Here is a 17,344-nt window from a genome sequence, read left to right as displayed (position 1 = left end):
TTACCACTTACTGCCACAAAGTTTGTAATGTTTTTACTGGTGTAGTGGCCATAAATGAGAGCACTTATAGTTTGGGTGGATCCCGATACTTTTAGTGCTTGTTGTGTAAAACATACATATGCCCAAGTCTGTGTTTCTCACATTTTGGTTCTCTTCCCAGTATCAAAAAGGCATATTATGATGGGTCATCTTACATTCAGTTACAATTAAGGTAAAGGTTCAATTAACATACTTGTTTGCAGAAGTCTTCATTTTAATGGGAATGTTAAGGAGAAGCAATGAAAAAATTGACATGTATATCCAGGATATGGCAATACATTTTATGACACACTAGCAAAATACCCGCGCTTCGCAGCGGAGAAGTAGTGTGTTAAAGAAATTATGAAAAAGAAAACATTTTAAAAATAACGTAACATGATTGTCATTGTAATTGTTTTGCGACTGTTATGAGTGTTGCTGTCATCAAGGATTTGATTATCATTTCTTTCAATCAGGTTTGTATTTGGAGGATGTATTGCTTTCACATTACATTCCGTGTTTGTCAACCGTTGTAAAGATAACAGGTTTCATTCATCGAAGTGTTCACTACCCAAATCGGTACTCGTGAATCTAATATGTTTAACAGTCATTCCTGGTACTGTATTAAGTTGTGGATTTGCCTGCGAATATTTAGTGGCAGCATGTCTATGAACTTAATTTAACACTAGAATTACCAGAGCCTACGAAAAAAATCGTAAATCCGTCCCACCTTAAATCGCTTCTTAAAATCGTTCACAGCTCTCCACCAGCGTCTTTTGTCATCTAAATGTGCTGATAAAAATCAGGCTGCAAGCAGCCGGCTATTCCATCCCCCAACCGACTTAGAACGTACACAAACTTCTCCCAGCTCATGCCTTGATTGATTTTCTGGGAGTGAAGTGGAGTTTTAGACTGGAAATAGATTGTTGTTTGGAACACACACATTTCATGTCTGTTCCGTTTCTACAGTAATCTGTGTAAACACACTGTTAAAACAGAAACGTTTTTTATATTCTACTAGTAGATGACAAAATGTAGGCATAAACTATATAATGTATGAAGCCTGAAGTATCAAACATACTTTCACAAAAGCTACAAATCTAACACAACAATTGCGCTTTTATTCAAATATATAACTGCAGAAACAAAAAGCCGCCTTAACATGCGACACCCGTTCATTATGGCTTCCTCCGTGGCGCAATAGAATCAGCTGCCGACTGGGAATCAAAAGGTCGCGAGTTCGATCCTGCACCACTTTGTTTTGAGAAGTAGACTGCTCTTAGTCTTACTATTTTAGAATAAAAACATACATTTGATTTCAGTCTGTAACAGCCGGTGTAATTTATGATACTTGTAAAGGTTAGCTTTGGTTTTTTTTTAGTCAGTTTTATTATCTCAGCCGCGTTCACGAGCCCAATTACACCACACCTCCGCATCTTTTCACATAGACGCATGGTAACAGAGGTAAACTCGGCTCCCTTCTACATCGGAGCAAGAATGCACATACCATTGCTTGCATACTAAAGTGTCAGCAGGCACTTTTCGTGGCATTCGTCGTAGGCATGACAAACGTCTCAAAATGGTCATAATAAGTTTTCAGTACCTTGGCTTCCTCCTGGGTGAGAGTCCATGTGTTAAAAATGTCTCTTCCTCCACCCCCAGGTAGCTGCATTTCTTACTCTCGTCTTTGCCTTTTAGCGGGCCAGAAAACATGAGCTCCACGTGCTGTCAGAACTTTTTTCCATTCTCCCAGCAGGTTAAGAGAATCCAAGTCAATTCGTGGCGAGGGAACAAAATCCATGACTGTCCTCTATTCTGACACCATGTCTTGTTTTCACAAATTGTGAAAAATGAAATGATGGCAAGACTTTCTTTTAAAGTATGCAGGGGAACTTTATTTATTACAGCTCTTAGATTCAAGGCATCTGTGCTCTAAATTAACTTCCATAATAGTAACCTTGAGGTCCCTTTTTCTGGTGCCTTCCTGATGCCTTCCTGATGACATAGGTGCCTAAACCATGCCTGATAATGCATTTCAATGACATATAAATATTACAGTGATCACCTCGATAGACATTTCACCACCCAAATCGCTACTTGTGGATCTAAGATGTTTAACAGGCATTCCCAGTATTTTTGATTTGCCTGCGAATTTTTAGCGGCAGCGTGTCTATTGGATTGCTGCTGACGGACGGCCTTATATGGGCAGGCACTCTATTTCGTGGGAGGTGTGGGTATGGGGGACGCAATATAGGCAGGCAGCCAACTACGTGGGAGGTGTGGTGATGGGGGACGCAACTTCGCCTCACACGGCGACCAAGCTGCAGACTATGGCTGTATATATGTACGTAAGTAGGATTCAGTTATGACCATTACGCGTAGAATTTCAGCCTTAACTGCTTAACTTTTGTAAGTAAGCTGTAGGGAATGAGCCTGCCAAATTTCAGCCTTCTACCTACACGGGAAGTTGGAGAATTAGCAGTGAGTGAGTCAGTCAGTCCGTGCTTTGCCTTTTATTAGTATAGATTATGGTCACACTGTTTTTATTTGGGTTTGACTTTTTTGCCTTTGTAATTCAAATTACTTTTGAGATTTTTGTTCAAAAGGCTGTATTAACTTCACTATCACGCATTGTTTAAAAAGATCCCAGACACACACCTACACTTCGCTCCATCTTCCTTAAACTGGAATTAAATTCTATCTTTTAAACATTCTTTTAATGCTTTCTCAATTTCTTCAAAGTAAAACTGAATCTTTGTTTTAATAAAGACAAATTCTAACTCAGTATTGAAGTAAAACTGAATTATCATGTAATTTGTACGAAAGATGTGTGTTATTTTACAACATCTGTTGGGATTGTAAAATTCAATGTACTGTATGCTTTTGTGGAATTATTCTGCATGTACAGTACAAATGATGTAGGGGTTGCAGGTTGCATAGCCACCTTTGCCTCCTCAGGCGTTATGTGAAATGGAGTGCCTGCCCTTCAAGATATTTGCATATTCAGCTTATGATGATGGAACATTTGTGATTTGAGGGCCCTAGTACCTACATAAGAATTACTTCTGGGACACACAAAGCAAATTGGTTTACTGTCATCTGGAGGATCCTTATTGTCCCAACACTTCGAAATGTACTAAAGCCCAATGTATCCTACATCCCATTTCTTCATCTGTCTTGTACTGTTTGCCAGTCGATTAAGAACCACTGTTGTTGTTGGCTGCTTCACAGTGCTGCTTGCCTCATCCTTAACACTGTGATAATGGCACTATCCATTGTGCTGATCTTTTCAGGTTTACATCTTTCATCTTTATCCATCATTGTCTGGATGCAAACTGTTTGTTTGATTTCATACCTGGCATTGGCAAATATGCCCAATATGTGGTTGCTGGAACAATTTAATGTTTCTGAATTCTTTCACTATGTTATCTTTTTATCATTTCGGGTCAGATCATTCACAGGGTGTTTGTAAATTCTCTCCCCTCACCACATTAACAGAAAAGTTGTACCCAGAAAGTTTTGCGATTGATAGCTATTAGTACTTGTAGTAAAATGTTTCTTTGGGCAGCCATTTGCCAGGTGTTTCACATTGTAAAAGATTTCCTTTTCTTATTTGTGTGTACGTAAGAACTGTAAATATGTAGTGCAGGATTTACCATTTATTCTTGCATTTTGAAATCATTGTGCCTGAACCACAACTAATATTAAAGAACTGTTTGTGAAAGCAAAGCTGAAAATTTGGATTCTGAAAGAAGAATTCAATGAGAGCTGTAGCATAGATGTAAATGAGTAACCTTTCATAAGAAAATTATGGGGAGATAAGAACACAGCCAGTTTTGTATTAATGTATGTTTTGTTAGTATGTGCCAGTTTTGTAATGAAGATTTTGTTGTATAGATATGTGCAGTTAGAAGTTTACATTAAAGCTTGTAGTTTAAACAGACAACGTTCTCAACAGACAGAAAAATGTATTATAGCCCACTGTAATACCAGCTTCAACTTATACCCTTCATTTTTAAGTGGCTCTTAGTTGAAGAGTGGAATAGAAATCTCAAGAGGATGCAAGTGAATGTTAAGAAACATTAAAAGATGTTATTCAATGTTACAGGGAATATTAAACTGTTGTATATTGTTTGTTATAGTGACATACAGATATTTGTCAAATGAGGTTACATGTATGTACATTTATACTAATTATAATTTAAACAACATTCTCCAGGCTACTTACTTCAGTTCAGGGTCATAGGTGGCTGGGTTCTGTACTACCAGCACTGGGCACAAGGGAGGAACCAACTCAGTACAGGATGCCTGTTCATTGCTGTAAAGAAGTAATGGTGATATCAATAAAATACATATTTTGTATCCTTCATACCTACTTTAAAGTTCATCCTTACATATTTTGAGAAACGATTAATAAATACTTTCAGTGTAGATGAGTTTCTTCTTAAATTGAAGTGTTTCTTTGCATTTGCTTTGTATGAGTGTTGACTTTAAATGGTTCCCCTTTAAATCATTTAAAGTAAAAATGTGTAACTCACAGTAAAACCATTCAGATGTTGTGGGGAGACGTTTGGAGTTACAGATTTAAGTAAACTAAATATAAAAGGTCAACACTTTTTTTTTTTTTTTATCGTGCTCCTAAATAGTAATGAATTAATTCAGAATAAGCAGAATGCTTGGAAAACCGGAAATGTCAGGATGTTTTCAATGAAATCAAACTAATTTACGAGCCACATTAAGGGAAAAATGTGCTTTTCTCAGATACAATAATATTCTTAATAGGTTGTGATCTATTAAAAAAAAGGAGGGGGGGGGGATAGCCTATTGCAAATATTTGAATGTTGTGTTTTTCAAGTGTCAGTTCATTCATGTGACACTGAATTTGTACCCAACTCTTCCTAAAGTGCACCACTAATTTTCAGTCAAGTACTTCATCCTGAATAGTTCTGTATTATATTTACAGGGAGCATTTGGTGCCCTTCAGAAGATATGTGAAGATTCTGCTGAAATTTTGGATAGTGATATCCTTGACCGACCACTCAACATCATGATTCCCAAATTTTTGCAGTTTTTTAAACATAGTAGTCCGAAGATAAGGTAAGATGAGTTATTTTTAAGTTGTTTTTTTTGCCTACTGTTTCATACTAAAAAATTTTTTGCATTGATTTATCCATAAATTCCAAATATCTCCAGTTTAAAATTAAATGGAATAAGATTTCCATTGAGAAATAAGGTGTCTACTGTAAATGTGAATTTCCATGCATAGAGATTCAAATATTACAGTCTGTTATGTAATTTGTTGATCAGTAAGCTTAAATGAATTAATTCAGTACTTTACTGATCCCCAGAGGTAAATCCACTTGCTCTATAGAGCATGAAGTCTCAGTGCAAAGCAGTAAAAACAATCTGTTATATAAGTGCAAGGCACAGAATTATACACACAATAAACCCAGTGTACATTTCTTGAATGCTTTCTCTAAAGACATACTGTCCCTGTGCCAGTGCTTCTTTTATAATGGCCAAGGTGAAGAAGGCCATGATTATAGGAGGTATCATATATGAAATACCAGATACATTGTTTTAATTTGTTGCCATTATTTTTGTAATAAGTAAAAATACTACTCATACGTGTTACTGCTGTTGATTCCTGAATAAGCTTTTTAAAATGCTTAGCTTCCTTGACTTAAAGGTATTTTTTTGGGGTTAGGGATATTTGCAGTTTTGGGGCTAAAGAAATAATTCACTTTCAGTATACTTTAAATAAATACAAATGAGCCATTCTTTAATGCCCAAATTGTTGTATTTTAGTATCCTGTGAACAGAGTGCCAAAATCATCACACGGTAAAGACAAGGAGTTCAAAATATTTGTACTAATATGTGTCAGATTTAGAAATAAATGTAATGCCCAGCTGCAGACCTTTTTAACACTGCAATATCTTCAGTTGAATATTGGTGAAAGACAAAGTTAGTTGGTGAGTGATGGGCTGCTAACACAAACACTGGTTAATCCCACTTTGTTACAGAGACAGTGAATAGAAATTTTGCAGCAAACATCATGGTTAATTTTTTCAGAGTGAAAACTAACTCAGTTTTAACTAATTGAGTAGTAACCTAGTGAATCTTTCCAAGATGTAATAGGAGTAGACTCATCGTAACAGTGCTATACACCATTATACATTTAAGAGAAAAAGTAAATACAAGTGGCACAAAATAATTTACATAAAGTGATCAACATTGGGAGAGAACAAAGTTCCTAAACAAATGAAGAAAAACAGAATCCCTATAGCCTCTCTGGGCTTACTTCCAGTAGTCCTGATTCTCTTGTCTCTCCCACTTGGTGTAGAGTCGTCTTGTCCATTACATTACCCCATAGAAAAAATTAATTTTCTACCCCTCTCTTTTGATGTTGGTGTCTCTGTCTTATACCCCTGTTCACCGCTCAACTAACATCCAGTGTAAATCATTGTCTTTCTGTTCCATAGTTCTAGAACTGTGGCAGCTCACTCTTGATGTCTTTAAAGGGACTGATTTCTCAGACATCCCCCTTGTTCCTAAATGAATTAGAGGTACATCTTTGTCCTCGGTGTTCCAACCAGAAGTGTGTGCCTTCTGGTGGCTAGGCCTCCTGGCACGATCTTCTTCTCCTTTTTGACCTCTGTATTTTTTTTGTTGGACTGCACTTAAGACATTCTTGGCTTCTGTTGGTTCACTTGCCCCTTTGTGTCATGTTAAAACTACTACTCCTGTCCATTGCATACCTGTAGTATTTAGTGGAAACACTGGTCATACCACTCTCTAGCAGCCCCTGTACTCCACACTGACATTTGTAAGACCTCCTCTTCTGCCATCTCTATTCTGGAACCTTTCTGTATATCCATTCACAAGCATTTGTTCCTGGCTTGTGAACAATGCTACAAAAACAGACTCTTTAATGAAGGAAGCAGGTTTCTAAAATGCATTTTTAGGTGGAAGAAAAGAAAAAAATACAACATAATCAAACAAGTGTACACACTGATTCAGTAGCATCTAGCAGTATACACTCTGTTTTATCATACATTCAGTACATATTCCATCCATCCATCCATCTTCAAACTCACTTATCCTGAGAAGGGTCGCAATAAAGTTGAAATGCAATATACTGATAGATCATCATGGCCAGGTCTATATTAGAGCATTATAAATGTACTGAATGTAGATCGGAAATGGTGGCACCATTGTGCTGTGGGCCCCATTTTATATTTCTGAAATCCCATACTTTAAATGAATATGCTCATTCAGTCAACCTTAGGAAGTTTTGAAGTTACAATATAAATAATTATGACACACAACAGACCCATTGTGCATTCAGCTAATAGTCTACTCCAGATCAGTAAAGAATATAGCCATATGTAGTGAGCAACTATAATAACCCATTGCAGGTGAAAACCTGCTGATTGGATTTATTTTATGACTAGCTGTACCCAGCCACGCGTCTGGTTAAATGGAAAAGAAAGCGCACGTTTCTAATATGTTTAATGTCACAATGCTTGTGGGTATACAATATTTTTTGTTGTTCCATTGTGTGTACAGATATAGAGATTGTCTGGTTTGCCGACTCTAGAACACTCAACATATAATTGTCCATGTGAGAAGCAATCTTTGTCTAGATCTAAACCGCACAATTCTAAAGATTGGCCCTGAGCTTTGTTGATGGTGATTGCAAATGTCATTCGAATTGGGAATTGCAGTCTCTTAAATTGAAATAGCATATCCATTGGAATCATAGGAATGCAAGGAATGAGGACATCTTCACCTTTGAAAGGTCCTGTCAAGATTGTTGTTTCTACGACGTTGCTCATTAATTTTTTTAATGCAAGCCGTGTGCCGTTGCACAGCTTTGGCTGGTTGACATTTCGCAACATGATAATTGGGACGCCGATTTTCAATTGCGGTACATGCAATGGCATGCCTGGTAGATCGAGTGAATTCAAAAATTCTGTTGGATAATTAACCTCTTCATGTGCTTCCACAACAGTGTCAACAGACTTGTATGTGACTGCCTCGGTTTGAATGTTAGACTGAATAATATTGTTAAGTTCGTAGACGTCTTTGTTCTTGGCTCGTTCACTCAGCCAATCGTGATTCTTATAATTGGATTGAATATTGGGAAATAATTTTTCAACCAATTCTTCTTTTAACGTCAGAAAATTGCAGAAGTTATGAGGCAATGAAATTCGTCCTGAGGTCAGATCAACTCGACACCTTTCTGTTTCCAATTTCCAGCAATTGATGTGAGAATATCTCAGCTGATCGATCGTTTTGCAGCTGGACATGCATATTTGTAGTTAATTTTAACGTCTTTACTTGTCGCCACAAGGTAGAGTAATTCAGGCAAGCATTTATTTTGTCTGCTGGTGTCGATCAAGGAATTACAGGTAATGTTTGCCTGAAATCTCCTGGAAGCAATATTAATGTGTTCCCAAATGGTGTGATGTTTCCACACAAATCTTGCAATGATCGATCAAGAGCCTCAAGCGATTTTTTTTTTTTTTGTGCGCCATTGTGCATTCATCCCAAACAATAAGTTTGCATTTCTGCAATACTTTTCTCATGCTGGATGCTTTGGAAATGTTGTACGTGGGAGTTTCAATGAATTGCGTGTTCAATGGCAATTTCAAAGCGGAATGAGCAGTTCTTCCACCTGGTAGCAATGTCGGAGCTATTCCAGGCGATGCAAGAGCTAAGGCTATGTCATTTTGGGATTGAATTGCTGCCAGAATCAATCTAATTAGGAACGTTTTACCAGTTCCAAGAAGATGATTTTTCCAACCCCGTTATTGACAGTTTGCATTATTTGATTGTAAATGCCTTTTTGCTCAAGCGTTAGTTTAGGAATATTTGATTGCACATATGACAAAAGATTACCCATGTTGTAATTTTGTTCACGACACAATTCTACATCGAACGAAGCAGCAGCAGATCGATTTGGTGATGGCATTCCCAATTGATTGAGAACTTTGTTCGCGATTTCTAAGCAGAAATCTTCAATCATTATCAACGCTTCTTTGTAGAATACTGCTGTGAAATCCATGTTCCTATTTGAATTTTCCTTGTGTATTCGACGGAAAAATATCTTCAGCCATGTGCAATTTATATTTCTCCCATAACTCTGTTGGAATGGATCGTAAATCGGAAACATTGAAATGGAATCGTAAAATATTTAGTATAACGTGTGTTGCTTTTACGTCCAACAGATGGCGCTGTTTTTCAAAAAAAGCATGTTTTTACCTGTCACAGGTGTGATATCTATATAATAGTAGGTATATAAAAACACGCGCGTATTCGAATGCAACGTTGTGTCAAAATGTCAAAGCAATCGGTGAAGAACTTTCGGAGATTTAAGATTTTGAACAAACGAACATTTACATTTTTATTTATATAGAAAGATGAAGGTTTTGGCTAAGTTTTACTGCTGAATGCCCTTCCTGACACCAACCCTCTCTGTTTATCCAGGCTTTGTTTCTGCACCAAGTTTAGCTTCTTTGCCCCCCAGATTAAATTATGTATTAAATGTATTATGATTAAATTAAGTTAAAGGTGAGGTTTTTATGACTGTGGTAAGACCAGCAATGATTTATGGAGCTGTGACATGGGCAGTAAAGGAAGCACAGAAGAAGTATTTAGATGTGGCAGAAATGAGAATGTTGAGAGGGATGTGTGGAGTTCCAAAAAAAAAAACAGGATAAGAAATGAGGCAATTAAAATTGGGAGAGTTATCTTAGTACAGGAAATTAGGTTGAGGTGGTATGGACATGTGATGAAGAGAGACAATGATTATGTGGGCAAAAGAGTAACTGAAATGGAAGTTCAGCGAAAGAGAAAATGACTAAGGTCAAAGCAGAGGTGGATGGATAAACTAAAAAAAAGGTCTGAAGGAAAATGGCTTGACTGAGGCAGTGGTGCAGGACCGAGCTGTATGGAGATGGTTGATCAAGCCCATGGACCACACATAAAAGTAGATAGATAGATTGATAGATACTTTATAAATCCCAAGAGGAAATTCACATAATCCAGCAGCAGCATACTGATACAAAAAAATATTAAAGAGTAATAAAAATGCAGGTAAAAACAGACAATAACTTTGAAGAATGTTAACGTTTTAAAAATGCCGAGTGGAATTGAAGAGTCGCATAGTGTGGGGGAGGAAATGATGGAGAAGGTGGAAACCTGCAACAAAAAAGAAATTTAATTAGAAGAAAAATAAACACAACATAGTAAACTGTGCAAGATAACTTTCTTAACATTAACTAGATTAAATATATCACATCCATGTCTGAAGTAGACTTTCCTGCACATAATGAAATAGCTGTTTCTTTCAGTTTGATTGCCTAGGTCAATTTTGACAATGTTACGGACGTTCTTCAAAACCTGTTAATATAAAAAAAAGACCAGTCCATTTACTGAGTGTTAATAATTTTGGAATATTTTTAAAATAATTTCCAAGTCACCGAAATTCCCAAATTGAGATAAATGGTAAACGGAGAATGCAGAGAGCCTTTCAGATGGCTAGGAATGGAAGCAAAGAGGCTATTGAGAAAACATTTCAAACTGTATTTAATAATGAAAGAATATATTCCTAATTTAAAGTATAAATCTCTTTCTTATTTAATGATTTTTTTTTTCCAAGAAGTTGAGCTTCTCAACAATCTTATTGCTGGAATTATTGCCATGCAATAAATCACACATACTTTTTAAGTAAATGGCCAAAGACATGAATGATTTTATTCAGTTTAAATTGAAATCAACATAAAACATCTGTTGCTGTGTCTTGTGGATGCTTGTTGGTGCCTGTTGTCTCTGGTTGCATTGGCTGTAAAGAGGCAACACGACGGCCAGTTGGAATGCGTGGCAGGCCAGTCGCCTGGCTGTTTTCATGCTACAGTTGGGCGGGGGTTGGCAGTTGCAGTGCGACCCAATCCGGTTTGTACTTCTGATTATCGTAAGTGGCGATCCTCCCAGGTGATCATTGCCATAGGGCCTTCAGCTACACAAACATGTTCAGCACCATAATCAGCTGATGCTGGTACCTCACTTTCATTTTTGACTTTCATCTTCAGATTACTTGAATCAAAATCAGAGTCCGAAAAGTCAGCAATAATACGCAAAGCATCATCCACAGAGTATTTTGCTTTGTACATTCGCTTTGATGTTGATGCCATATAGGTTGTTTGCGCTTCGCTACTCATGCACTCTCAAGGTATCAAGGTCAAATCAACGAAGGAAACTTTCCTTCTATCAAAGAGAGTCGAACTAAAATGTAACAGTTTTGTCGCAGTTTACAACTGCCATCCTCTATCCCTGAATTTCGACAAAAGTCAACATACACCCAGAATGGGTTAGAACATTTTGAAAGCTAGGATTAACAAGTAATAACTGGCTCAAAGACAGGAAAGGCAGCTATTCAGAAAGAGGAGTAGTACCTTTTAGGAGTAGAAAAATTCAATGACATTGTTAAAGGTACTTGATTTTTATTGAGCAAGTCCATTTACATCTGATTTGAAAGTTTTAAATATTTTAAAATCTTTATTTATTTATTGATGACATTTTTAAAAATGTTTTTAGATTTGATTTTTGTCAGCTGTGATTTAGGCTGTATAGAGAGTTTACTTGTACTTGTTACTTGGTATTTTGAACAGGTTTTAAATTGGGTTGAGGTATTAATTTACATTTTTAAAGAATGGCCTACACTTTGTGTGCACCCCCTTCCCAACCAAATTAAAAAGCGTGCCAAAATGTCCCATTCAAAATTCATTCTAGATCATACTTTGAAAAAAAATTACACATGAACTTTGTACTACTGAAGAGGAAACTACTGTATTCGTTGTGAATTTAAATTCCGATATGCAAACACATTTATATTGTAACAAGCCAGTTTGGAGTTTTTCAGGTTAGTTATTTTTTCACAATTATAGTGTACATTAATTTGCCATGGAAAATTTTCTTAAGTTGTTGTTTTTTTTTTTTTTTTAAATAAATTATTAAAAAAAAAAAAAAAGGTTTGTATTTGCTTTTTAAATGATGTCCACATGACGCATGTCCAAATATTAGATAGATACTTTATTAATCCCAAGGGGAAATTCACACCCAAGCAAATGTCTTAGAATTTCTCAAATATCTACAATTTTTCAAGCCAAGAATGTCTTTGAATAATGATTGGCATATTGAGATTGCACAAATGCTGTAAAACAGCATTTTTGTGTTTGTGTTTTTTTTTTTTCTCCAAGGGAGGAGAAAAGGTTCTTGTGAGATTCTGACATTTTAAAAGAAGTCCAGCAAAGGTCTTGACATCATTGCCAGTCACTGCAACCTCCTTTAGTCCCAGGAGCTGGGTTTTCTACACCACATGAGTGCTGAAACTGTTACTTTGAATGTTTTCAGTGGTTATGGCAAGATTTTTATTCATTTTCAAATTTGATCTATGTTAATGCTACAATGAATACCATGCTTGCATATTTCTTTTAGAATATTGACAGTTATGCAACAGCAAATAAAGGATGTACACAACAATAAATTCATAGAATGCAACATTTATATACAATATACACAATAATACATGCAGCATTTGTTGTTATGACTAGCTGTTTGGTAGCTTTATGGTCTGTGAATAGAAACTGACAGAAACTACTGGTGTTAAAGTTGAATGGTTCTATGCGTTTTTTCAGAAGAGGGTAGTGAAAAAAGTGACAGTGCAAAAAGGCTGATGTCTAACAATCCTGTTTTCCTTTCTAAGGCAGCGTGTGCTATGGATGTCCTGCATAGAAGGCTGCTTGATACCATTAATGAACTATACCGCTTCTGATCTTAAGTGTTTTACAATCTTGAGCTGAGCAGGTGCTGCATGCCGGAATGCTAGGCAGTCAGTAAAGGTAGATGTCACTGTGCACTTGTAAATGTTAACGAGAACAGATGGAGATGTCACAATTTCATCAAGTGTCTGATGGAGTAAAGGCATTGATGAGCCTTCTTAACAGCACCTGAAATGTGTTGTGCCATCATTTTATACCAGTGATATGTCCAGTTATGAAGACAAGGATACATTTTGCTTCCCCACTAAACTGTATTGCTCTAAACTGATTTTTGGTATCACTACTATAGCTCTTTTTGTAGATTTAGTAAATATTAAGTACCCCTCAATATAACACTATGATGGTCATGTCATTATGGCAAACAATCTTATTGTTTGGTTTTCCTTATGGGCAATGCTGTTTTCTTCCATTTTTGTGTGACCATTGCAGTGTTGTTTATACTGATGACATTTTGTTGCTAGTCTTGTGATTGAATGTCACTGGTATGCTCTACTTGAATATGCACTCCTTATTCGAAATTGTGGTGCAGCAAGTAGATTCATTAAACAAAAGTTCTGTTTTTTTGTAGGTTCGTTAGAGGGAGTCAAATTTAGATAACTCAATGACATTTTTGCTTTCTATATTTCAATCTCTGTGTTGGATTTTTGATAATTGGTACATTACATGGCTCTTGTTGTTTTGGACTTTATGTTTGACCTTGTGTTTTGTTCTGTTGTGCATTTTGGCACCTCCCTTGGTATTAAAGTAAGATAACACATACTTCCAGTAGGAATTTAGTACTAGGATTTTTAAAAGTATATTTTGCTACTACATTTCTTCAATTTTGTCATTTCTTCGTAAAAGTGACAATGACAATAAAGATCTATTTACATATACATTTGTTTCTGAATAGTCAACTTACATAATTCTGTATCCTGATATTAGACAACCTGCCTTCTTCAGTCACATTTAGTGTTGTCTCCTGATCACACTACCTTTTTCAATCTCAGGCCTGGGCGATTTTTGGTTTGGGAATTTTAATGCACATATGTTTTACACAAAAGTAAACAAAGTAAAAAAAAAAAATCCATATTTTTAAACCATTTTGTAATTCCTTTGTAGGTCTCATGCTGTTGCTTGTGTCAACCAATTTATCATTAGCAGAACTCAGGCTCTCATGCTACATATTGACTCTTTTATTGAGGTGAGTTGGATATTTACTTTCTGTCGCAAGTTCCATGTATTTGAAATGTTGCTTAAAACCAACCAAAAAATATTAGATTCTCATAATCTGCTTTGTTCTCTGGGGTTTTTGGTAGATCATTGCACATTTTGTGTGCCTTGTAGAAAAAGACAGTCTTCCACATAATGTTTTTGTGGTCTGTTTAACTGCTTTGACTAAAACTTTAAAATTATACATACTGAGTGAAACTTTTGTTGCTCCCCAGTTATGCTTTAATTTACAACTTTCCAATTTAGGGATGGCATTTATTCTTGATAAACCCAAGTTAACATTTTTTTTTTATTTTGTTTTGACTCACTTATAAGAGAAAAAAAGAACCAGGAGGGTTTTGAATTCCTGATATAACTATTTCACTCAGTTTCTAACATTGTGACTTCAAATAATGTAATATTATTTAGACTGTTTGATAAATTAAGAAAATATCAGTCTTCTCGTTCTATAATGTGTGATTTATGGAGATAGGTAAAGCCATCAGTAGAATAAAGGGATAGCTCTGTATGAATAAGCCATGCTTTAGTAATGTGGTAGATATTGGGCATGAATGAACCCCGCAGAGTTGAATTTGCTGTGAGAATGGCGAAATCGTGGAAATGTTCAAGGACTTCACTGAACTCCGTAAAATGCATTGAAGTAAATGCAAAAGGAGAAACTGAAGTTGTCTTTTATATGTCCCTGAGGGCTTAAGGAAGTGTCTGCCAACTATGCTGGAATTGTTATTTTGGGCAAAAATGTGACCTGAGCTGTGAAGCAACAGTGCCAGCCACTGTGCCTCAAACAATTAAAGTCACAGATGGACAGATTACCAAAAACAAAATAGAACAAATGGTCTCAAACTAGAAATAAGTTTAAAAAAAAAATATACAGTATATATATATATATATATAATCATTTTGCTCACAGTACTCCAGTTTTTAGGGGACTGATTAGCTGTGGCACGCAGCTGTGGCACGGAACTGCCTTGTTCCATTTTATTAAAATCCTGGCTCCATGCAACTGGCACCTGTTTGTTTTTGTGCTGATGCTTCAGTTTTTTCTTACATCAGGAAGTTAGAAAAGTATTACAAATAGTAATAAATCTGTCATTACTTTTATTTCACAGGGCTTCTATGTTTTAGGTCTCTGGAAGGGGGAGGGCTTATTTAAGGCTTGTTTTAACTAGCCAGTTTGCTGTGTGGCAAGGTGAATAAGTGCCCTGAAGACTGGAACTCTATGTGCTAATTGACAGTTTGTGATGAAATTATTTTTTAAAAGCCTACTCTGGGCTATCATTGTTATTATCAAATATAACTCACTGTTACAAAAATATTTAATAAACAAGTGTGAATGTGAGTTTTTAAAGTATATAAAAATGCAAAATGCTGCAAGTTTCCATGCAAACATTTTCTAACTTGTTTTAGCATGTATCCAAAAATATCACTGAGACAAGCAAATTCCTTTCTTGTTAATCTGTACTATTAATTTTTCTCAAAATGGGTATGGACCCCCATTATCCACCCCTAAAACTGGACAGATGCTGCAAGGCAGATTCAATAACCTGCACGATTTTTATTGAAATGCAAACACCTGCGCGGCTATTCAAAACCGCTCTGTGGCACCAGATCTCTTTTTAGGAAGTAGGAAAATGAGAGTGCCAAAAAAAATCCTATTTTCCAAACCAGACACACCCATTTCTATGCAGTTTACCTTAAGAATACACAGTCCTCTTGTAAATGTGTGTACATTGACATTACAGGGAACTTGTGTGTTAATGGAATGTCAATGCTTACAGTTAACAAAAGCAGGTTTATTCTCTCTGTGTGCTGTTATTGCAGTATGAGGGCAGTAAATTGTTCCAATTACGGCTGGAAAACCAACATACTGCAGCAAATTGTCTTTTTATGTTGCCAGGTTGTTTTGTTAAAAACATGTTCTGTTTTATGTATGTTTACTCGCACCATATGAAAGCTGACTGTAGTACCTTGTTGGCTGCTTAATGGTATCCTGCACAGCAGTCATAATGGAGTGAATATTGGTTGAGATATTGTTGACCTGTTTAAGTCCCTTGAAAAGTTACAACATGTAGCCAATATAAAGTGATGATGAAAAATCAGTTCTTCAGTGCAAATGCACAGCATTGGCTTTCTTGGAAGGGAACTAAAATAGCATCTATACATCACTTTTAAGGTTTAATTTGTCACTTCAACACACATTATATTAATGGCTCAGTGATATGAATTATTATATGTGTGAGTTGTCATTTCGCTGGTTTGGATGCAATTTTTCCCAGCTTGATCAAGGGTATTGCCAAGTTATCTAGATTATAAATATGCAAATATTCCAAAAATCTGAAATACTTTTGATTCCAGGAACTTTGGATAAGGGATACTCAACGTTTATTTTAAGATTAATTTACATATTTTGCATCACATTTTCTTTAAGTTACTGCCTTATTAACTCCCAATAATTAGCTTTGCAGTGGGCTACTATTTACTGGAATATGTTCAGTGCCATCTAAATAACATTAAATTTGTTGGATTTTTTTTTTTTGTAAAGAATTTATAAAGGTATATTCAGCAATCCTTGTTATGGCAGTGATAAGATACACAAAGATCATCCCAATTAGCCAGTTGCAGATCTGTTATCTTAGCTTTTACACAGCCTACTATTGTAGTCTCTCTCTCTCTCTCTCTCGGCTTGTGTGCGCTGTTGGTTACAGCGGTCATTTTTTCTGTAAATGTCTTGAGGGATCAGTTTTCATAAGAGTTGCCCTTTTAGCCTTATTTGAAATTGTTTTTTTTTTTTTTTTGTTTTATGTACCTTGTGAACTTGAAAGGCGGTACATCTTTCAGAGTGGATGTTGACTTTTGTCAAAAGGAGGTGTTGAAGATGGTAATCAACTATAAACAGTGACAAAACCCAATGTTATGTTTTAGTAGGACTCTCTTTGCTAGAAGGAAAGTTAGCTTCATTGGTTTGACAGAGATTCCCTGTGCTCGAGTGAGTAGCGAGGAGCAAACAATGGCATCAACATCTGGCAAGAGATCAAAGCAAATTCATGAAGCAAAATACTCCGTGGATAACCATTTACATATTATTGCTGAATTGTACACTTGACTTGATGGAGTTTGATTTTGATAAAAGTGATAGAAAACAATTTGAGAGAACAGCATCAGCTGATCAGTTTCTCAGCTGATCGTGGTGCTGACCAGGTTTGTGTAGCAAACGCCCCTATGACAATGTGTGCGTGGGAGGACTGCCACTTAAAATGGCAAGAAGTTA

The 17,344-nt window shown here is 36.1% G+C and overlaps 1 protein-coding gene across 2 annotated transcripts in view; it reads left to right on the top strand.

Annotated features, from left to right (window-relative positions):
- tnpo1 (transportin 1) overlaps nt 1-17,344 on the top strand; it is a 157,158-nt gene that overhangs the window by 63,910 nt on the left and 75,904 nt on the right. For both annotated transcript variants that reach the window (XR_005634296.1, XM_039758464.1), the window contains exons 6-7: nt 4,982-5,115; nt 13,966-14,047. Coding sequence is in view for 1 of the 2 variants with exons in the window: in XM_039758464.1 (XP_039614398.1) it covers nt 4,982-5,115; nt 13,966-14,047 (216 nt within the window). In the remaining variant the exon portion in view is untranslated. The remainder of the gene's footprint in view (nt 1-4,981; nt 5,116-13,965; nt 14,048-17,344) is intronic.

The sequence above is a fragment of the Polypterus senegalus genome, chromosome 7 (genome assembly GCF_016835505.1).
Source record: "Polypterus senegalus isolate Bchr_013 chromosome 7, ASM1683550v1, whole genome shotgun sequence".
Classification (NCBI taxonomy): Eukaryota; Metazoa; Chordata; class Cladistia; order Polypteriformes; family Polypteridae; genus Polypterus; species Polypterus senegalus.
This window is presented reverse-complemented; position numbering and strand designations above follow the sequence as displayed.